We start from the raw sequence: 15,501 nt of genomic DNA, 5'->3' as shown, positions 1-15,501 counted from the left end.
AGGCACCCTCCCTTATTCTTATTGAGTAACCCCTAGGCAATAAGAAACAAAGAAAAGCAAAGAAAAAAAATGTATCCAAAACCAGGTTCACCAGATTCTGGCCTTTGGCTCCCGGACTATGATAAGCATAGCCTACTGTCATGGTTATAGGCCTAAGCTATATACTTACTGAGTGATTACATTTTTGGCTTATTTGAGGGAATTGAGGGGATTTCAGTATTTAAGTATTTGAAATACTCTAAATACAATCCCTCAAAGTATTTTTTTACAAACTACTAAAACTACTAAGTACATTTGATTTTGTCCAATCCTGCAAAATACAAATAACAAAATACGCTAAAGCAATTAAATAAGTATTTCATATACATCTAATTGGAATACTGTCCATGCCACACACACACACACACACACACACACACACACACACACACAGCAGCAGCTCATGAGCTCTGTGGTTACCTCAGAAGCATGCAACCACGCCTCTCCCAAGTCCTAGTAAAAAGGGCATCAAAGTGTACAGTAGATTACTGAAAGGCAGCATACAAGCCTAATGCACGCACACAAGCTCTGTGCCATTACAGTCCTGGGCCTGCATACCTACACACTTCTGCGCGCTTGGTGGATTATTTTCCTGGCACTTTTACGCGTGCCCTCGATTTCTGCGGAGTTTACGAACTGTTGCTCTGAATCAATGCTCTCAATCAGGACCAAACCCAGCGAACAACTGCACGAGACATTTGTGCGTGATAGTTAACTAGGCTACAACAGGAAGCTTTCGTGCGGTGATGGCGGGCTGCTGTATGTCCGCAGAGGAACGGGAGAAGCAGCGCATCAACCAGGAGATCGACAAACAGCTGCGCAAAGACAAGAAGGATTCGCGGAGGGAACTCAAACTACTGCTACTAGGTGAGACAGGTCGTAAACATCTTTGGGGGCTGAGACAAGTACATCATAACATATATTTATTGTAATTACTTTGAAAGTATTCACTTATCTATTTTTGGTGATTTTGTATCTCATCGTACCTGTCAGAATTAAAAACACGTTGTTTTGCGTAGGCTATTCTTAACTCATTCATTAGGAGGATTGTGGGTTCTGGTGCCACACCCTGAGAATCCACTCCATAGAATAGAATATGGAGGCCTCTTTGTAGGCATAGACCAATTTACGTTGTCGATAATTCTCTACCTGAAATAGAGACATCTCCAAACTTCAACCAATGCCATGGGCAGTGTCTGCCAATGGCATTTCTTTTAACAGATCAAGTCACATTAGAAATCAGTTGAGGAATATCTTCACCCAAGAATATCATCACCCAATATATACTGATGTATCAGAACTTTGGATATTTGTAACTGTAGCAGTCAACCATATTGCTGAATAGTAGTTTTTGATATTAGCAGCAGAAGTGTACGCAAATGGTTGACATTCAGTAGACTGTGATGGTGGTGTACTGTTATCCAAACAGGTATCTTTACAGATGATTATGAACATCTCACATGAAAGAAGACTGAATTATTTTGGGAGCCTAGAGAAATCAGTCTAGCCAGTAGACTCAGTATTAGTATTTAGTTATTTCAGACAATTAGTAGTTTTTATTTGTCAGTAGCAAACAGTGCCCTGATGGCTGATTGGTTTGCATGCCAGCCCACTATAGAAACCACCCACAAGTTATAGGGCATTTTTTCCAGACATTGTCCTCCTCATGCAAAACACATGGAAAGCAGATTGTGCCTATCAGGCATGACACCAAATAAATGTTCATCGAAAGTTAAACCTCTGTGCCAGTTGCATACAGTATGTGTGTGTGCGTGTATGACACATAGCTGAAGAACCAGAACATGCACACAAACATAAACACACACACACACACACACACACAGAAACGGAAAGGGGGAGAGACTTGTGCATCTCTATCCTGCATGCTAAAAGAAAGGCGGCATTGGTCTCTCTCTCCCTCCCTTTCTCTCTCTCTGTCTCTTGTATTCATTTTGATTCTGGTAATTGAATTAACTGCAGTTAACAATAGGACTTGTTGTGGATAACTTAATTAATATTTGTGATGTAGCTTTGCAAGTTTGTTATCCTTTTTACTAGGGATCAGGAACCTTTTTAGATGGGTGTTTTCCATATAGTGGTTCATTTATATAATAGGTTTGTGATGCTGTGAGGTTAAGTAAAAGTGGTATTGAGTTTACCAGTGTGAGATTAACTTTCAGTGGCATGGATGTGTTGGGTATGCTATGAAATGTACAGTAGCGTTCAGTTCAAAAACCTGCGTCAGCCATGGTATCAACAGTAAGCATTCAGACATTCATATACTGTTCACTCTTTATAGCAGAAATTATGTTTTGACCAGATTGTGGGCACTGCTGGTGTCTCTGGTCATACGGGACGTTGACCATGAGACTGACCCTTTGACTGACTGTGCTTTAATGTAGTAATCTACATTATTTGAGAAGACATTATTGATGGTTAGCCAGGTTCCATTGGGTCCTTTGAGAGTGGTGAGGTCAGACCAAATCTCAGGTGACTTGTTACTCTCCTCATGGGCTCAGTTGTAGGTATATAAGTATAAGTAAGTATATATACTTTTTTGATCCCATGAGGGAAATTTGGTCTCTGCATTTAACCCAATCGGTGAATTAGTGAAACACAAACAGCACACAGTGAACACACAGTGAGGTGAAGCACACACTAATCCCGGCGCAGTGAGCTGCCTGCTTCAACGGCGGCGCTCGGGGAGCAGTGAGGGGTTAAGTGCCTTGCTCAATGGCACTTCAGCCGAGGCCCACTGGTCGGGGCTCGAACCGGCAACCCTCCGGTTACAAGTCCAGAGTGCTAACCAGTGGTCCACGGCTGCCCTCAGGTTTAGGCCCTTACAAATACATCTCTCCACTTACTCCCATGCACAAAAAATGTACAGGCCCAGGCGATGGCAGAGACTCTATTCTCCTTATTATAAGTCAGTATGGAGTATATCAAAATGAGTCAAATGACTACATCATGTTGCTTTTAGCATGGCAGTATACTGATCTCACAGCAGAGGGACAGACCAGTCAACATGACAGCATGAAAGACTACAGCACATGCATACAGACTTGCCCGGACCCTCTTGGACATACAGATTTGTTAAACAAATAACATAGTTGCTTGTCGTGTTTGACAGTGTGTATAATAACTGTGGACACACACACACACACATACACACACACACACACACACACAAACACACACAGAGAGATACTTGGACAGCACACACACACACACACACACACACACACACAAACACATGCATGGTTTAACTACCTACGATTTGTATACCCCACCCCTTACCTGTCACTCCTTGAGAGCCACACCCTTGAGAGTCACTGTGAATGGTTGCCATGAGAAAAAAGAATATTGACAGACTTCCTGTTTGGAAGTCAAATTAATTTAAATAGTCAAATGCTCAGCTGTGATAGGTGTTCTCAGGATGACCTGAGCTCTTTTATGTGGAGAGGATTATAAAGAGTCCTTACCCCACGCTTTATGTTGCTCTGTTTGTCTTTGGTGTCTTAACGCTGAGAGTTTGACAACCTCTCAAATACGGTGTGTCTGACCACAAAACTGAGCTACAGCCCACAAACAAATAATGATAGGGGGCGGGATCAGACAAAGTGGCGGTAGGCAGGGTGGCAGGCCAGGGGAGCCATGCAAATGCTTCTAGAATCACCTGTTCTGTGGTTCATACGGTGAATGTGAGATATAGACGTATAGCCTATATGTTATTGAGGTATGTGAATATGTGTTTCATTGGCTGAGTTGAACACAGATGCACAGTATTGTGGTAAAACTACATTGATAAAATAACCCTGGATGTATGCACATACTAGCAAGTGTATGTGTGTGTTTGTGTAAATGAATATGGTTTATGACACACAAATATGTTCACTAAAAGGTTCACGCTGTAAGCGGTATAAGCATTGTAGATCTGAATGAAACATCATGCAAGCATAAACACTGTGACTTAAGGATCAATAATGTAAAGATCAACATGATCAATAACCTGGAGCTACATGGCTGCCAAGATTTTTGTACACAGTTCAGACTATTATCTCTTCCTCATTTCTATATCTGCATCTCCCCCCCTCTCACCCTGTCCTTCCATTTCCTTATTGATATTTCTGTCTATCTTTTCCTTGTCTGGTTTCTGCCTCTGCAAGCTAAACCTTCTCATTACCTGGTGCAACACTTTCTCTTTCTGTTTATCTGTCATTCTCTCTGTTTTATTCCTCTCTATCTCTCTCTCTCTCTCTCTTTCTGTTTATCTGTCATTCTCTCTGTTTTACTCCTCTCTCTCTCTCTCTTTCTGTTTATCTGTCATTCTCTCTGTTTTATTCCTCTCTATCTCTCTCTCTCTCTATCTCTCTCTCTTTCTGTTCATCTGTCATTCTCTCTGTTTTACTCCTCTCTCTCTTTCCTCCTCCATCAGGCACTGGTGAGAGTGGAAAAAGCACGTTTATAAAACAGATGCGGATCATCCATGGCACTGGCTACAACGACGAGGACAAGCGCAGCTTTATAAAGCTGGTCTTCCAGAACATCTTCACAGCCATGCAGTCCATGCTGCGGGCCATGGAGACATTGCAAATCCCTCTGGCTGATTCCAGAAATGAGGTATATATACATCTAGACATGCGCACACACACGCACCCAGGCAGGCAGGCACGCACACACGCACACACACACACACACACACACACACACACACACACACACAGTATTGACACCAAAAGTAAGACATGCCTGATCTGCATGACCTAGGACCACAGTCACTGAACCCATGTTGTCTAGCACACTTCACCTAGGACCACAGTCACTGAGCCCCTATGTTGACTAGCACACTTGACTGCATGATTGAAACCTGTAAATTAGGAAACTTCAAAAAAGCCACTAACATGAAGATAACCCCCCGAACCCTGACTCTCTGGTCATTACATGTGCTGGACATACATGTTATAGATTATTTTGTGTTGTACTGAGCTTTGATGGGCCCATTGATCCGTGCTGTGATTTGCAGGGGTATGTTCAGATGGTGTTAGATGTGGAGGTGGACAAGGTCCAGACTCTGGAGAATGGCCAGATAGAGGCCATAAGGGCCCTGTGGAATGATGGCGGTGTCCAGATCTGCTACGAACGCCGCAGGGAGTATCAGCTCTCAGATTCTGCCAAGTAGTGAGTATCATTGGGTGTGTAGTAGAGTGAGGATTCTAGCATATTCCAAACAAAATTACATTCATTGTCAGACACTTTATGTATACAGGATATACAGTACATAACTGTATAAGTGTACCATATTGTAAGTTGCAGTTCCATAGTTTCATATCCTAGTATAGCTTAAATGTAAAACAAAATAATTTCTAAAGTATGATAATGTAGGAAAACTGTTCTCTCCTGTTCCCACCTCCCCAAACACATTCACCTCCATCTCTCCCAGCTACCTAGGTGATTTGGAACGTATAGCTGACCCAGGCTACTTGCCGACCCAGCAGGACATTCTGAGAGTCCGTGTGCCAACCACCGGCATAATTGAGTACCCATTTGACCTGGAGAATGTCATCTTCAGGTGAGTCTGGAAACATAAAAGCAACCTGGGAATGTGCTGTGTAGTGGCCTCAACTTGACATGCCGATTTCAAACTGACAAAATATTAAACGATCAATTTTTTTTTACTTAATCTGTTTTTGTTTGTGTACAATGTACCAAACAGGATGTACCATATTTTCAAAGGTTTTGCTCCTAATATTTTTCTGTACCAAATGAAAGAAATTCAGGTATCTTCAGAGATCACTGCAAAGACAGAGTTTTTCAAATTATGTTGTATTCACTGAATTCAGAACGAGCCGCCCAATGTATTCAAATACTGTATGTGTGAGCGTTATATATCACATACTTGCCATTCATTGCATTTCCTGATACAGTAATACATTATGCATCTCTGGGCCCTAATTTAAATAGTGGGCAAAGTGTAAAGTCTGTCAAGAAGTAATGTTCTCTTGCCTGGACTGGAATGTGGAGTATGAATTGATTTTTTGGCGGACATTACACATGGCACCTTTATCAGCAAGTGTTTGCTGTTAAGGTCTTGCTCATGGTGTTAAATTAGCAAATATTTTTTCCAGTTATTAAATTAGTTTTAGGTAGACTTAAGACTTTGTACCATGTCAATCATTCAAATTAGGGCCCTATATTTTTATGCTGTAACTTCATTGTCATAAAATAACTTTTGAAAGTGTACCGGTAGTTTATCCATTCTTATCACTTCATGAAAATTATCATTCAAATCAATTCAACAAACTTGTTTTTCAGTCACACAAGGTAGATTGCCCATTGTTCTTCCAAGTTGGAGACCTATTAATTTATTTAAACGTTTGTACCTTAACTAGTTAAACCTTGAAAATGGAGACCCCAGTTTCCAAGATTAACATTTTGTTGAGTTAAGTTACTTAGTAAGTTAGTACAACACCTAGCATGACAGGGCACCTGCTCCCTGATCAGTCTCTTGCAGGAGATGGTCAGGTAGGTTATTTTTGCAGCCAGCAAAAGCCTTTTTCTTATCTGCCGCTCCTGCTCTGTGCCACCAGCCGCAGGCTTCCTCTTTCTCAACACGTTTCACAATGAACTGCTCGAGGGAGGCCTGGATGTGTTACAGTAGAGATGCCAAAAACCCCTCGCTGCTATTACAGGTTGCCCAGGCTGTATCAGTGCAACTAAGATGGTCTATCTAGTGTTCCACCGAAAACTCTCCTGAACTTCCCAATGGCTAGTTTGCACCTGAGTCCAGTAGGTCAATGCGGCATGTCTAGAGGACATGGAGTCAGTTGTGGAGAACCTGCTGAGCTGTTGTGCTCTGTGTAGGCCTCTGACTTGCACAAGTGTCTGGTTTGTGTGTGTGTGTGTGTGTGTGTGTGTGTGTGTTATGATGGCAGGAGCTTGCAACTGCACCATAAATAGTAGATCCCATACCTCCATGGGAGCTTTGGGGTCTGTAGAGAGATCCTTGTATAAGTATTACAGACATGGATTTCTGAGGTCATCGATTTCTCACATCCTTGTTTGTATTGTTGCAGAAGAATGTCATGAGGTTGTGTATGAAATCATAGGTTACCGAGTCTCCACAGGGGAGGATTTTCATGGGATGAGGGAGCACTGTCTGACAAGGGGTTGTGTGCACAAGGAAGTGCAGTTGAGATGATGATGTCATGCTGTTGCAGGATGGTGGATGTCGGGGGTCAAAGGTCAGAGCGCAGGAAGTGGATCCACTGCTTTGAGAACGTCACGTCTATCATCTTCCTGGTGGCGCTCAGCGAGTATGACCAGGTGCTTGCTGAGTGCGATAATGAGGTCAGCTATTTTCATTCATTCCTGATTCCTCCCAATTATCTGGCCATTTACATGCATTGTCCTGGCAGCGCCTCTGCTATCTTAGCTTAGCATAATGAATGGAATCTCTCGTCGCCGGATCATTGACTTGGGACTATTGCTGCCGCCTTCATGCCGTTCGTAAGCTCGGAGAACCCGACTGTAAAAATCCCGACCTCCGAAAAAAGAGTGTTCATGAGATCAGCTCGGAAAACAAATACAGGAAATGCATAAATAAGTTATTAAAACTGCCTACTATGGTTTAGCAAGCGGAAAATGTCTCGGGTGAGTGTTTTAATCTGTAGTGTTAATTTAGTCATAAATTACCTTGCCTTACCTTGTAATAAGTGAAATTCGCCTCTTGTGTTGTTGCAAGGGAGGCCGCCGTGGTTGGAGAATATGATAGTGACGTCAAGTCGGATACCTTGGGGCACAAGACTTCCACACGAGTCTCCGAGCAAAAAATCCGGCCCGACTTTGCGTTCAAGTCATTTTTCCTCTATAGGAGGTCGGAATTTCCGAATATCCAATGTGGCATGAAGGCCCTATATATTGGGGCGAAGCAGTTACTTGGGCGCAGAGATTGTCCTTGAGACAAGGTATTTAGGTGTTGCGTGATGTCTCTGCACCCAAGAAGCAGTGCCTGTGCTTAGCCCCAATATAGTCCCAAATCAGTGCCTGTGCTTTGCCCCAATATAGTCCCAATTCCAAGACAGAAAATCACCTCGTCTTAATCTGCATTGCCATTTGTACTTGTTGTGAATACGCAGACCACAAGAAGTAATTAGGGATTTTTTTGTTTTGTTGTTGTTCTTGGCTCACTTTTACTCACGACATGCTACCCGGCGACGAGAGATTCCATTTACTATGCTAAGCTAAGTCAAAGTCAAAGTCAAAGTCAGCTTTATTGTCAATTTCTTCACATGTTCCAGACATACAAAGAGATCGAAATTACGTTTCTCACTATCCCACGGTGAAGACAAGACTAAGCTAGCGGGAGTGCTGCCAGACTAGGACAATGCATGCACAGAGACAAAAATGCTTTTGCTCACTTATCTAACTCTAAGGGAGACGGTGAATAACCCAATTTCATAAAACGGTGGCGTATTCCTTTAAACTACAGGATTAACATGGTGTGGAGGAAAATGTACCTGTTAGGCTGAAACTGTGTGTGTGTGTGTGTGTGTGTGTGTGTGTGTGTGTGTGTGTAGAACCGTATGGAGGAGAGTAAGGCCTTGTTTAAGACCATCATCACCTACCCGTGGTTCCAGCAGTCGTCGGTCATTCTCTTCCTCAACAAGACAGACATTTTGGAGGAGAAGATCCAGCACTCCCACCTGGGTAACTACTTCCCAGAGTTCAACGGTGAGTTCCAGAAGCTTAGTTGCAAATATATTTTGAATGTGTGTGTTAATGCACGTTGTTGTACATTTTGTAAAATTCACTCTCTCCTGTCCTACCTTTTCTTGCATGCCACTTGCCCCCCCCCCCCCCCATGTTCCTCCTCCTCTTGTGTGTTCTCCAGGCCCTAAAAATGACCCGAAGGCAGCTCGCGAGTTTATCCTGCGCATGTATCAGGAGCAGAACCCTGACCGGGAGAAGACCATCTACTCTCACTTCACCTGTGCCACCGACACCGAGAACATCCGCTTTGTGTTCGCCGCTGTCAAGGACACCATCCTTCGGCACAACCTGAAGGAGTTCAACCTTGTCTAACACAAACATAAAATCATCCAACACATTTGGAATGTTCAATGAATTTGATTTAAATTCATGCATTTATATTGAGCCATTTTACGACCGTCATTCAAATTCATTCATTTAATATTGTGCCATTAATAGGCTTTCTGTCCAAGTGCTTTACAGGCCAGACCTGTACCCCTTTAGAGCAAGCGCAAGGTGGCAGCGGGAAAGACAAACTCCCTCTGAACAGGAAGACACCTTGAGCAGAGCCCAGCCCAGGCCAGCCCAGGCCAGCCCATCCACCTGCTGAAGGCTGGGCCAGTAGAGTAACAGAGTTGAATAAAGAGAAGAGGCAGATAATTCATAGAAAAGAAACAAGCACATGCTTTAGACGTACATTATGTTGGAAGACATGGAGATGATGTACGTACATCAGGTGTACTTACAGGATGTAGGGTGTAGAAAGGTATACCATGCTAGCATACAAACACAATGGTTTTACAACATATTTAAGATCTTTATGTACACCGAGAGTTCCAGTTAATAGCACACGCATATTACTGTGATCATATAAGCAGACAATGGGTAGTTTGACGGGTAATTAAAATGCGTGTGATGCATTGTAGGAAATGTGTAGAACTCTGGGGCAAGAAATTATGTGCACCCCCACGCACTCATTTCACCTGCTAGGTTCAATGTGGTATGTAGATGAGGTAGCATGTGTGTATGTGTGAGATGAACAAGAAACTGTTCTTCCAAGTCATGATCATCTGATGGATGAAGTTTACATTTTGTATGCATTCATGAATCATGACATTTTTATCTAGTGAGTTTATTCCATTCAGCTAAAGATTCTGTGGCAGAGTTGATACTGTGAGGCTGTTTGCACAAAGGGTATATATATATATATATACTTATTTATCTTTCTTTAGATGTAGAGTATATATTTGTGTGTGCTCCAGCAACCCAAAACTGAGACTCAACCAATACGTTTATACTTGATATGCACTGACTACATAGTTTTTAATAGTGATGTCTTTGGATCTTCTATGTAATATTCTAATTTCAGATTGTTATAATATAATAAAACATATTATAATCTAACTTCAGACTGTTTTGAGAACATATTCCAAACTGAATAGTAAATGTGTTCTGGGGTCTCCTGTCCTTATTTAGAAAATACTATGAAATATAGTATACCGTGGCTAACAAGTGATACTATTTACATTACCATCCAGAATTATTGGCACCTTGGGCAAAGTTGACTAAAAAAAGGTATAAAAAATAATCTTTTGATGATTCATTGTACTCTCACAATGAAAACAATGAGGAAAAATCCACCCTTGAATGGAAGAAAATTTATTCAGAGAAAAAGGAAAATCTCATAAAGAAATGAATATTTTTAACGCGTTGCTCACAATTATTGGCACCCCTAGAAAAATCTTCTATACAAAACCTAACAGAAGCATTTTCCTATCTAATTTCAACTTATTTAAGTTAATCAGAGTGTCTGTGAACTTTCAGAAGTAGTTCATGACTTTCTTTTTCACTAAGGTATGAAAATAAAGTGACACAGAGGCTAAATCCTCTAATCTGCTAGCCATTTTTCAAACGTCAGAAAGACAAGAGAATACACTAAATTTAAATAAAAAGAAAGTTTGTTGACATTTGTAAGTCAGGGAATGTCTATACAAACTAGGTATGTTGTTGAAAATGCCTATATTTACAGTTAAAACAATGATTAAATGGTTCTAATCAACTGGAAATGTGAAAAACATGCTTGGACAAAGACCCAAGGTTATCTTGCCACCACGTACAGTATGGAGGATGGTAAGATAGGCAAAAAATTCCATAAGAACCACTATTGGAGAGTTACAGACAAAGGTGTCATCTTGGGGTCACCAAGTCCCCCAAAAAATCTTCAAAAGTGACCTCATTGCTAATAGCTTATTTAGAGGGCATGCTAGGTAACAGCCTGTCCAGTCATTTAATTACCAATGTAAATGGCAGGAGTAACTGAATGGTACAGTGACCTTGTCTGGAAGTGTGGTCTATTGTCAGATGAAATGAAAATTGCGTTCTTTGGCTAGAAACACGTTAGGTGTGTTTGCCATATATAGAAGAATGACTATACTGAAAAGAATCCCATAACAAATTATGGTGGAGGCGCTGTGCTTGTGGGGCTGTTTTTATTCCCAAAGGCCTTGGGAATCTAATTAAGGTGCATGGTATCCTGAACAACAAGAAAAACCTGAACATTTTCAAAGGAAATCTGTCAATCTCTGACAAGACACTAAACGTTGGTTATGATTGGATCATTCATCAGGTCAATGAACCAAAACAATCGTCCAGATCAAAACAAATATGGTGTGCTGAACACAAAATCAAGCTTCGGCCATTGCCATCTCAGTCCCCAGATCTAAACTCCATAGAAACAGTGGGGTGAGTCAAAGAGGAAAATGCATGAAAGTGTGGACCTAGGAATCTGGACGACCTGGGGAGATTTTGTAAAGACGAACGGTCTTAAATCTCTTGCTTTGTATTCTCCAACTTTATGGGGTGTCATACAGTAGGTGAATATTACAAGATGTTTTATTGGCAATGTGTGGCTTAAGAAGGTATTATAAGCAGGGGTGGCAATGATTGTGAGCAACGTATTTTTGTTAAAAATATTTATTTATTTATGAGATTTTCCTTTTTTCTCAAAATAAATTTGCTTCCCTTCAAGGTTGGATTTTCCCTATTTTTTTCATTGTGAGATTACAATAAATCACCAACAGATTATTTTTTATACCCATTTTTAATCAACTTTAGCAGAGGTGCCAATAATTCTGGAGGGTACTGTATATGGATTGGTCAGGTACTGATCAATCAGATGTAGTTGACATGAATGGCCCTCAAGTGCCTTTTCCTTTCATTCCTAAAGGAGTAGCTTTCTGTGTGTGTGATGTACAGTATGAGTGATAGGTGAACACTGTCTTGTCAATGTCACATGACTATGAATACTAGTAGTGTATGTTATAAACAAGTGTAATAAATGATTGATATTGCTGGGTCTGGTTCGTTATTTGCAGATACATACTCATACAGTAATGTGAAGCATGCATTAGCACTGGTTCTGCATGAACAACATCGTGCCACCACTTGCATTGATTTCCATGTCACCAGTATCAGTTCAGTCATTCATGTGTGGAGAACAAGAATGTTAAAGCTGAACATAATCATCTCCAGTAGGCTACGGAATGTTAAACCATGCTGAGCAATACCCACTCTAGTTTTGTAAGACTACAAAAAAACTAATTTCTGTACTATGCAATCCAAGCTTTTAATGTATTCCACACCCTTTGTGACAAAAAACAAAGCACATATATTTAATAGATGTTTTATTTAAAACTGATGAAAAAAATGTTTTAAGACTGGACATGGCATATACTTAGTTATGGGCAAACACTAACAATTTAAAGCAAAGTTAAAATGTACACAAACGCAAGCATTAGGCATAATCATTATTGCATATTATTTAACCCCACCCTCTTGCCTCTGCAGTAGTGTTACAGTAAACAGTTTATCAGTCACATGAAATACTGAAAATAGCAATACACCCCAATTCTAATACATATATGTTCTTAACATGCAAAAGCTAAAGGTAGAAAAATATTCCTGTTTGAAACAAATATTTTCATAAAATCATTTTTTCATTTTCAAATTAAACAATACAAGTTATACTCAGAAGCAACTCACTCACTCCCTCATTCATTCATTCATTCAGTCAAGTAAAGTATTACCTCACTCACTCACAAACGTAAACATATTCCAGCTGTCTTTATAAATAGGGTTCTCCATGACGTGTTTTGGCTTGTGATATTAACATTCCCACTAACAGTGTGGCGTGTCAGAAATGAAGTGAAAACACAGGATAAGGTTTGCACTTTAGAGGCATACTTGGCCATAAGCTGTATGTGGATGTGTGTGCTAAAGCAACGGAGAGGTTTTGTTGTGGATGTATGTGAAAGCATAGTGCAAACTGATGCATGATACTACTGACACCTAGTGGTAACTGAGCTGAATTACATCAGAACCAAAGGCACTGCAACACAAAGGAGGTGGCCGTGTGACTTGTTAGTATTTTGGCAGACTTTCTCTTGCATCCTCCAGCTTGGTGAGAACCCACTGCAGAAAGAAGAGCATGAGGACATATGACTATCAAAGGCATATGTGGATTTACATACGGCTACACATAAACACACACACAAACAAACACACACAAACCTACCTTCGCTATCTCAGGAGTTTTGAAGTTGATGATCTTGCCAAACTCTTTGGCGTGAAATACAGACTTGACTCGCTCCTGGTGAGGGGGCAGACACAGACATAATGTGTATGAATGCACCAGAGCATCATGACCACACGAGCAGCTGTGTGCTGAATCTGCTGATGTGAATGGCAGCTGCAGTATACTATGCACAGGTGTGTCAGCTGTGTGCTGAATCTGCTGATGTGAATGGCAGCTGCAGTATACTATGCACAGGTGTGTCTTGTGTGTGTGCTGTACCTTGGCCTCAATCCTCAGCCGTCGGTCCTCTACAATCATTGGCTCCTTGGTGAACTCATCAAACAGGTACTGCCATTCACATGTCAACTGACCAAATGTTCCCTTTGTGACAAAGAAAATGCCCCTGCAGATGCAAACACACACACACACACACACAATCACCGTCCGTCAGAGGAATCTAGCCTGCTTAGTGCCTGCTGCAATACCCATGAACCATACATACATAAGCATCCCAATGAACTGCTTTTTGTGATTCTACTGTACATGTGTGGCCTATGTGTGTGTGTGTGTATGTATGTATGTATGTATGTATGTATGTATGTATGTATGTATGTATGTATGTATGTATGTATGTATGTGTGTGTGTATGTATGTATGTGTGTGTGACCATACTGAAATTGTTTCCACCGTGTATAACTACAGACTTTGTCATTTGTGCTACCTTTTGCTTACTGTATGAGGACCCTGAAGTCAAGCAGTACCAGAAACAATATAAATCTTGTCTCCTATTACAAGAGCTTGACACATTAAGTATATCACCAGTCACCCATGATGTGCCAAATGAATAAAATGAACAATTGAACAATTGTAAATACATTTGCATCACCAGGTTCCAATGGTAAATGTCACAAAATGTGCTCAAGTAGCAAGATTGTGCAGTAGAGACAGGCCGTGGTGGCACTGCATTCGGTGAGGCTGAAGGGAGTGTGTGTATACACTCCAGTGATAACACTCCCAACTCGGTGTGCTGTATTCAATATGGTGCATGGAGCAATGAGTTGAGTTGTGGGACATTCAAAACCGATCTATAGTTTTCTAAAGAACTTGTTTAGTTGAGAAGAAATGGGTGTGTGCAGTGCATGTGTGGTATGAGTGTGTGTGTGTGTGTGTGTGTGTGTGTGTGTGTGTGTGTTCTGAACAGGGTGGGGGGGGATGTACAGTAGTGTCAGGCTTCCACACTGAGAGCCCATGTCCTGCTGGAGCTCCTACCTCTTGGTGATCATCAGGAAGTCCGACTCGTTCACTTTGGCATGAGCAAAGTACCTGTACTTGGCAAAGCGCCCGTTCTCAATTTTCTACAGGGGGGGGCAAAGAGCAGGGAGAGAGGGGAGAGAAACAGAGGGATGACGGTTAGGAAGAGAGGGGGAGAAAGAGGGGGGTTAGGGACTCAGAAAAACACAAAGCCATACCTAAGGAATCAAAAGTTCAGCATTCGGTCAACCCAAATAAAGAGATGGATTTACAGGCTTCTTGTAGGAAGATGTGACGGACGTCACACGTGTGATTGTGGCAGGCGTGATGGTCGTCTGTGATCGGAAGTGACTTCATGCATGTATATGACAGGCAGGGACGATGACATGGGTGATATATGTATTCCACAGCTTACATCAACAGAAGCTCAACCCTTTCTTCACACTCTAACTATAAAGCTCATACTCTGAAAGAAACACGAAGAAATTCAGACTACAGCAGAGGGCGGGTCATGGTGGCTGAGGAGGGGTCAGGAGCTGGGTATGATTGACCAGGGTTAAATTAGTATCAGATCCAGTCTCAGGAACTTTATTGCCTTTTGACATGATGGCATATGGTGTATGTGAATACCAAACAAAGAGTGAGATCAACTGACAGCAAGAGAAAACACATGACAAACAGAGCGGAGGAGCCCTTTTAACGTGACCCCACTGGTGACCTCCATGAAAGAGATGACTCCTGGTGGAGGGGTGATGTGTGGAGGGGTGTGGACAATGAAACACAGAATGCTAAACATGCATGGAATCACAATCTTTATCAATTTTTTTCATTATTATAATTTCTTCAGAAAGACATTTCACAACATCCTCTAAAGCAGGGGTCTCACACTC

At 41.5% G+C, this 15,501-nt stretch overlaps 2 protein-coding genes across 4 annotated transcripts in view; one reads left to right on the top strand and one right to left on the bottom strand.

The window, feature by feature from the left end:
- The first annotated feature begins 545 nt into the window (after nucleotides 1-545).
- gna14a (guanine nucleotide binding protein (G protein), alpha 14a) lies at nucleotides 546-9,137 on the top strand. Its single transcript, XM_042101493.1, has 7 exons — nucleotides 546-906; nucleotides 4,475-4,659; nucleotides 5,063-5,217; nucleotides 5,480-5,608; nucleotides 7,257-7,386; nucleotides 8,616-8,769; nucleotides 8,930-9,137. Exons 1-7 carry the CDS (start codon nucleotides 786-788, stop codon nucleotides 9,118-9,120), a joined length of 1,065 nt encoding a protein of 354 aa, XP_041957427.1. The 5' UTR covers nucleotides 546-785; the 3' UTR covers nucleotides 9,121-9,137.
- A 3,316-nt stretch (nucleotides 9,138-12,453) lies between these two features.
- The window catches only part of vps13a (vacuolar protein sorting 13 homolog A), a 44,225-nt gene continuing 41,177 nt past the window's right edge, over nucleotides 12,454-15,501 (bottom strand). For 2 of the 3 annotated variants that reach the window (XM_042101478.1, XM_042101479.1), the window contains 4 exons: nucleotides 14,630-14,715; nucleotides 13,640-13,763; nucleotides 13,361-13,435; nucleotides 12,454-13,257 (listed from right to left, as the gene is read on the bottom strand). In XM_042101478.1, the coding sequence (XP_041957412.1) occupies nucleotides 13,207-13,257; nucleotides 13,361-13,435; nucleotides 13,640-13,763; nucleotides 14,630-14,715 (336 nt within the window). In that variant the 3' untranslated portion in view covers nucleotides 12,454-13,206. Of the gene's footprint in view, nucleotides 13,258-13,360; nucleotides 13,436-13,639; nucleotides 13,764-14,629; nucleotides 14,716-15,501 lie in introns of those variants that run through there. The other variant, XM_042101480.1, reaches the window with a different exon arrangement.

This window comes from Alosa sapidissima, chromosome 8 (assembly GCF_018492685.1).
Source record: "Alosa sapidissima isolate fAloSap1 chromosome 8, fAloSap1.pri, whole genome shotgun sequence".
In the NCBI taxonomy this organism is placed as follows: Eukaryota; Metazoa; Chordata; class Actinopteri; order Clupeiformes; family Clupeidae; genus Alosa; species Alosa sapidissima.
Note: the sequence above shows the minus strand (reverse complement) of the source record. Positions and strands in the feature narration are given on the sequence as shown.

What these genes read in the sequence shown, in the direction of transcription:
- gna14a (XM_042101493.1), top strand. Translation starts at nt 786, where the DNA reads ATGGCGGGCTGCTGTATGTCCGCAGAGGAACGGGAGAAGCAGCGCATC. An exon ending in CTCTCAGATTCTGCCAAGTA is followed by an intron (nt 5,218 to 5,479) that starts GTGAGTATCATT and finishes CATCTCTCCCAG; the next exon opens with CTACCTAGGTGATTTGGAAC. An exon ending in CTGGAGAATGTCATCTTCAG is followed by an intron (nt 5,609 to 7,256) that starts GTGAGTCTGGAA and finishes ATGCTGTTGCAG; the next exon opens with GATGGTGGATGTCGGGGGTC.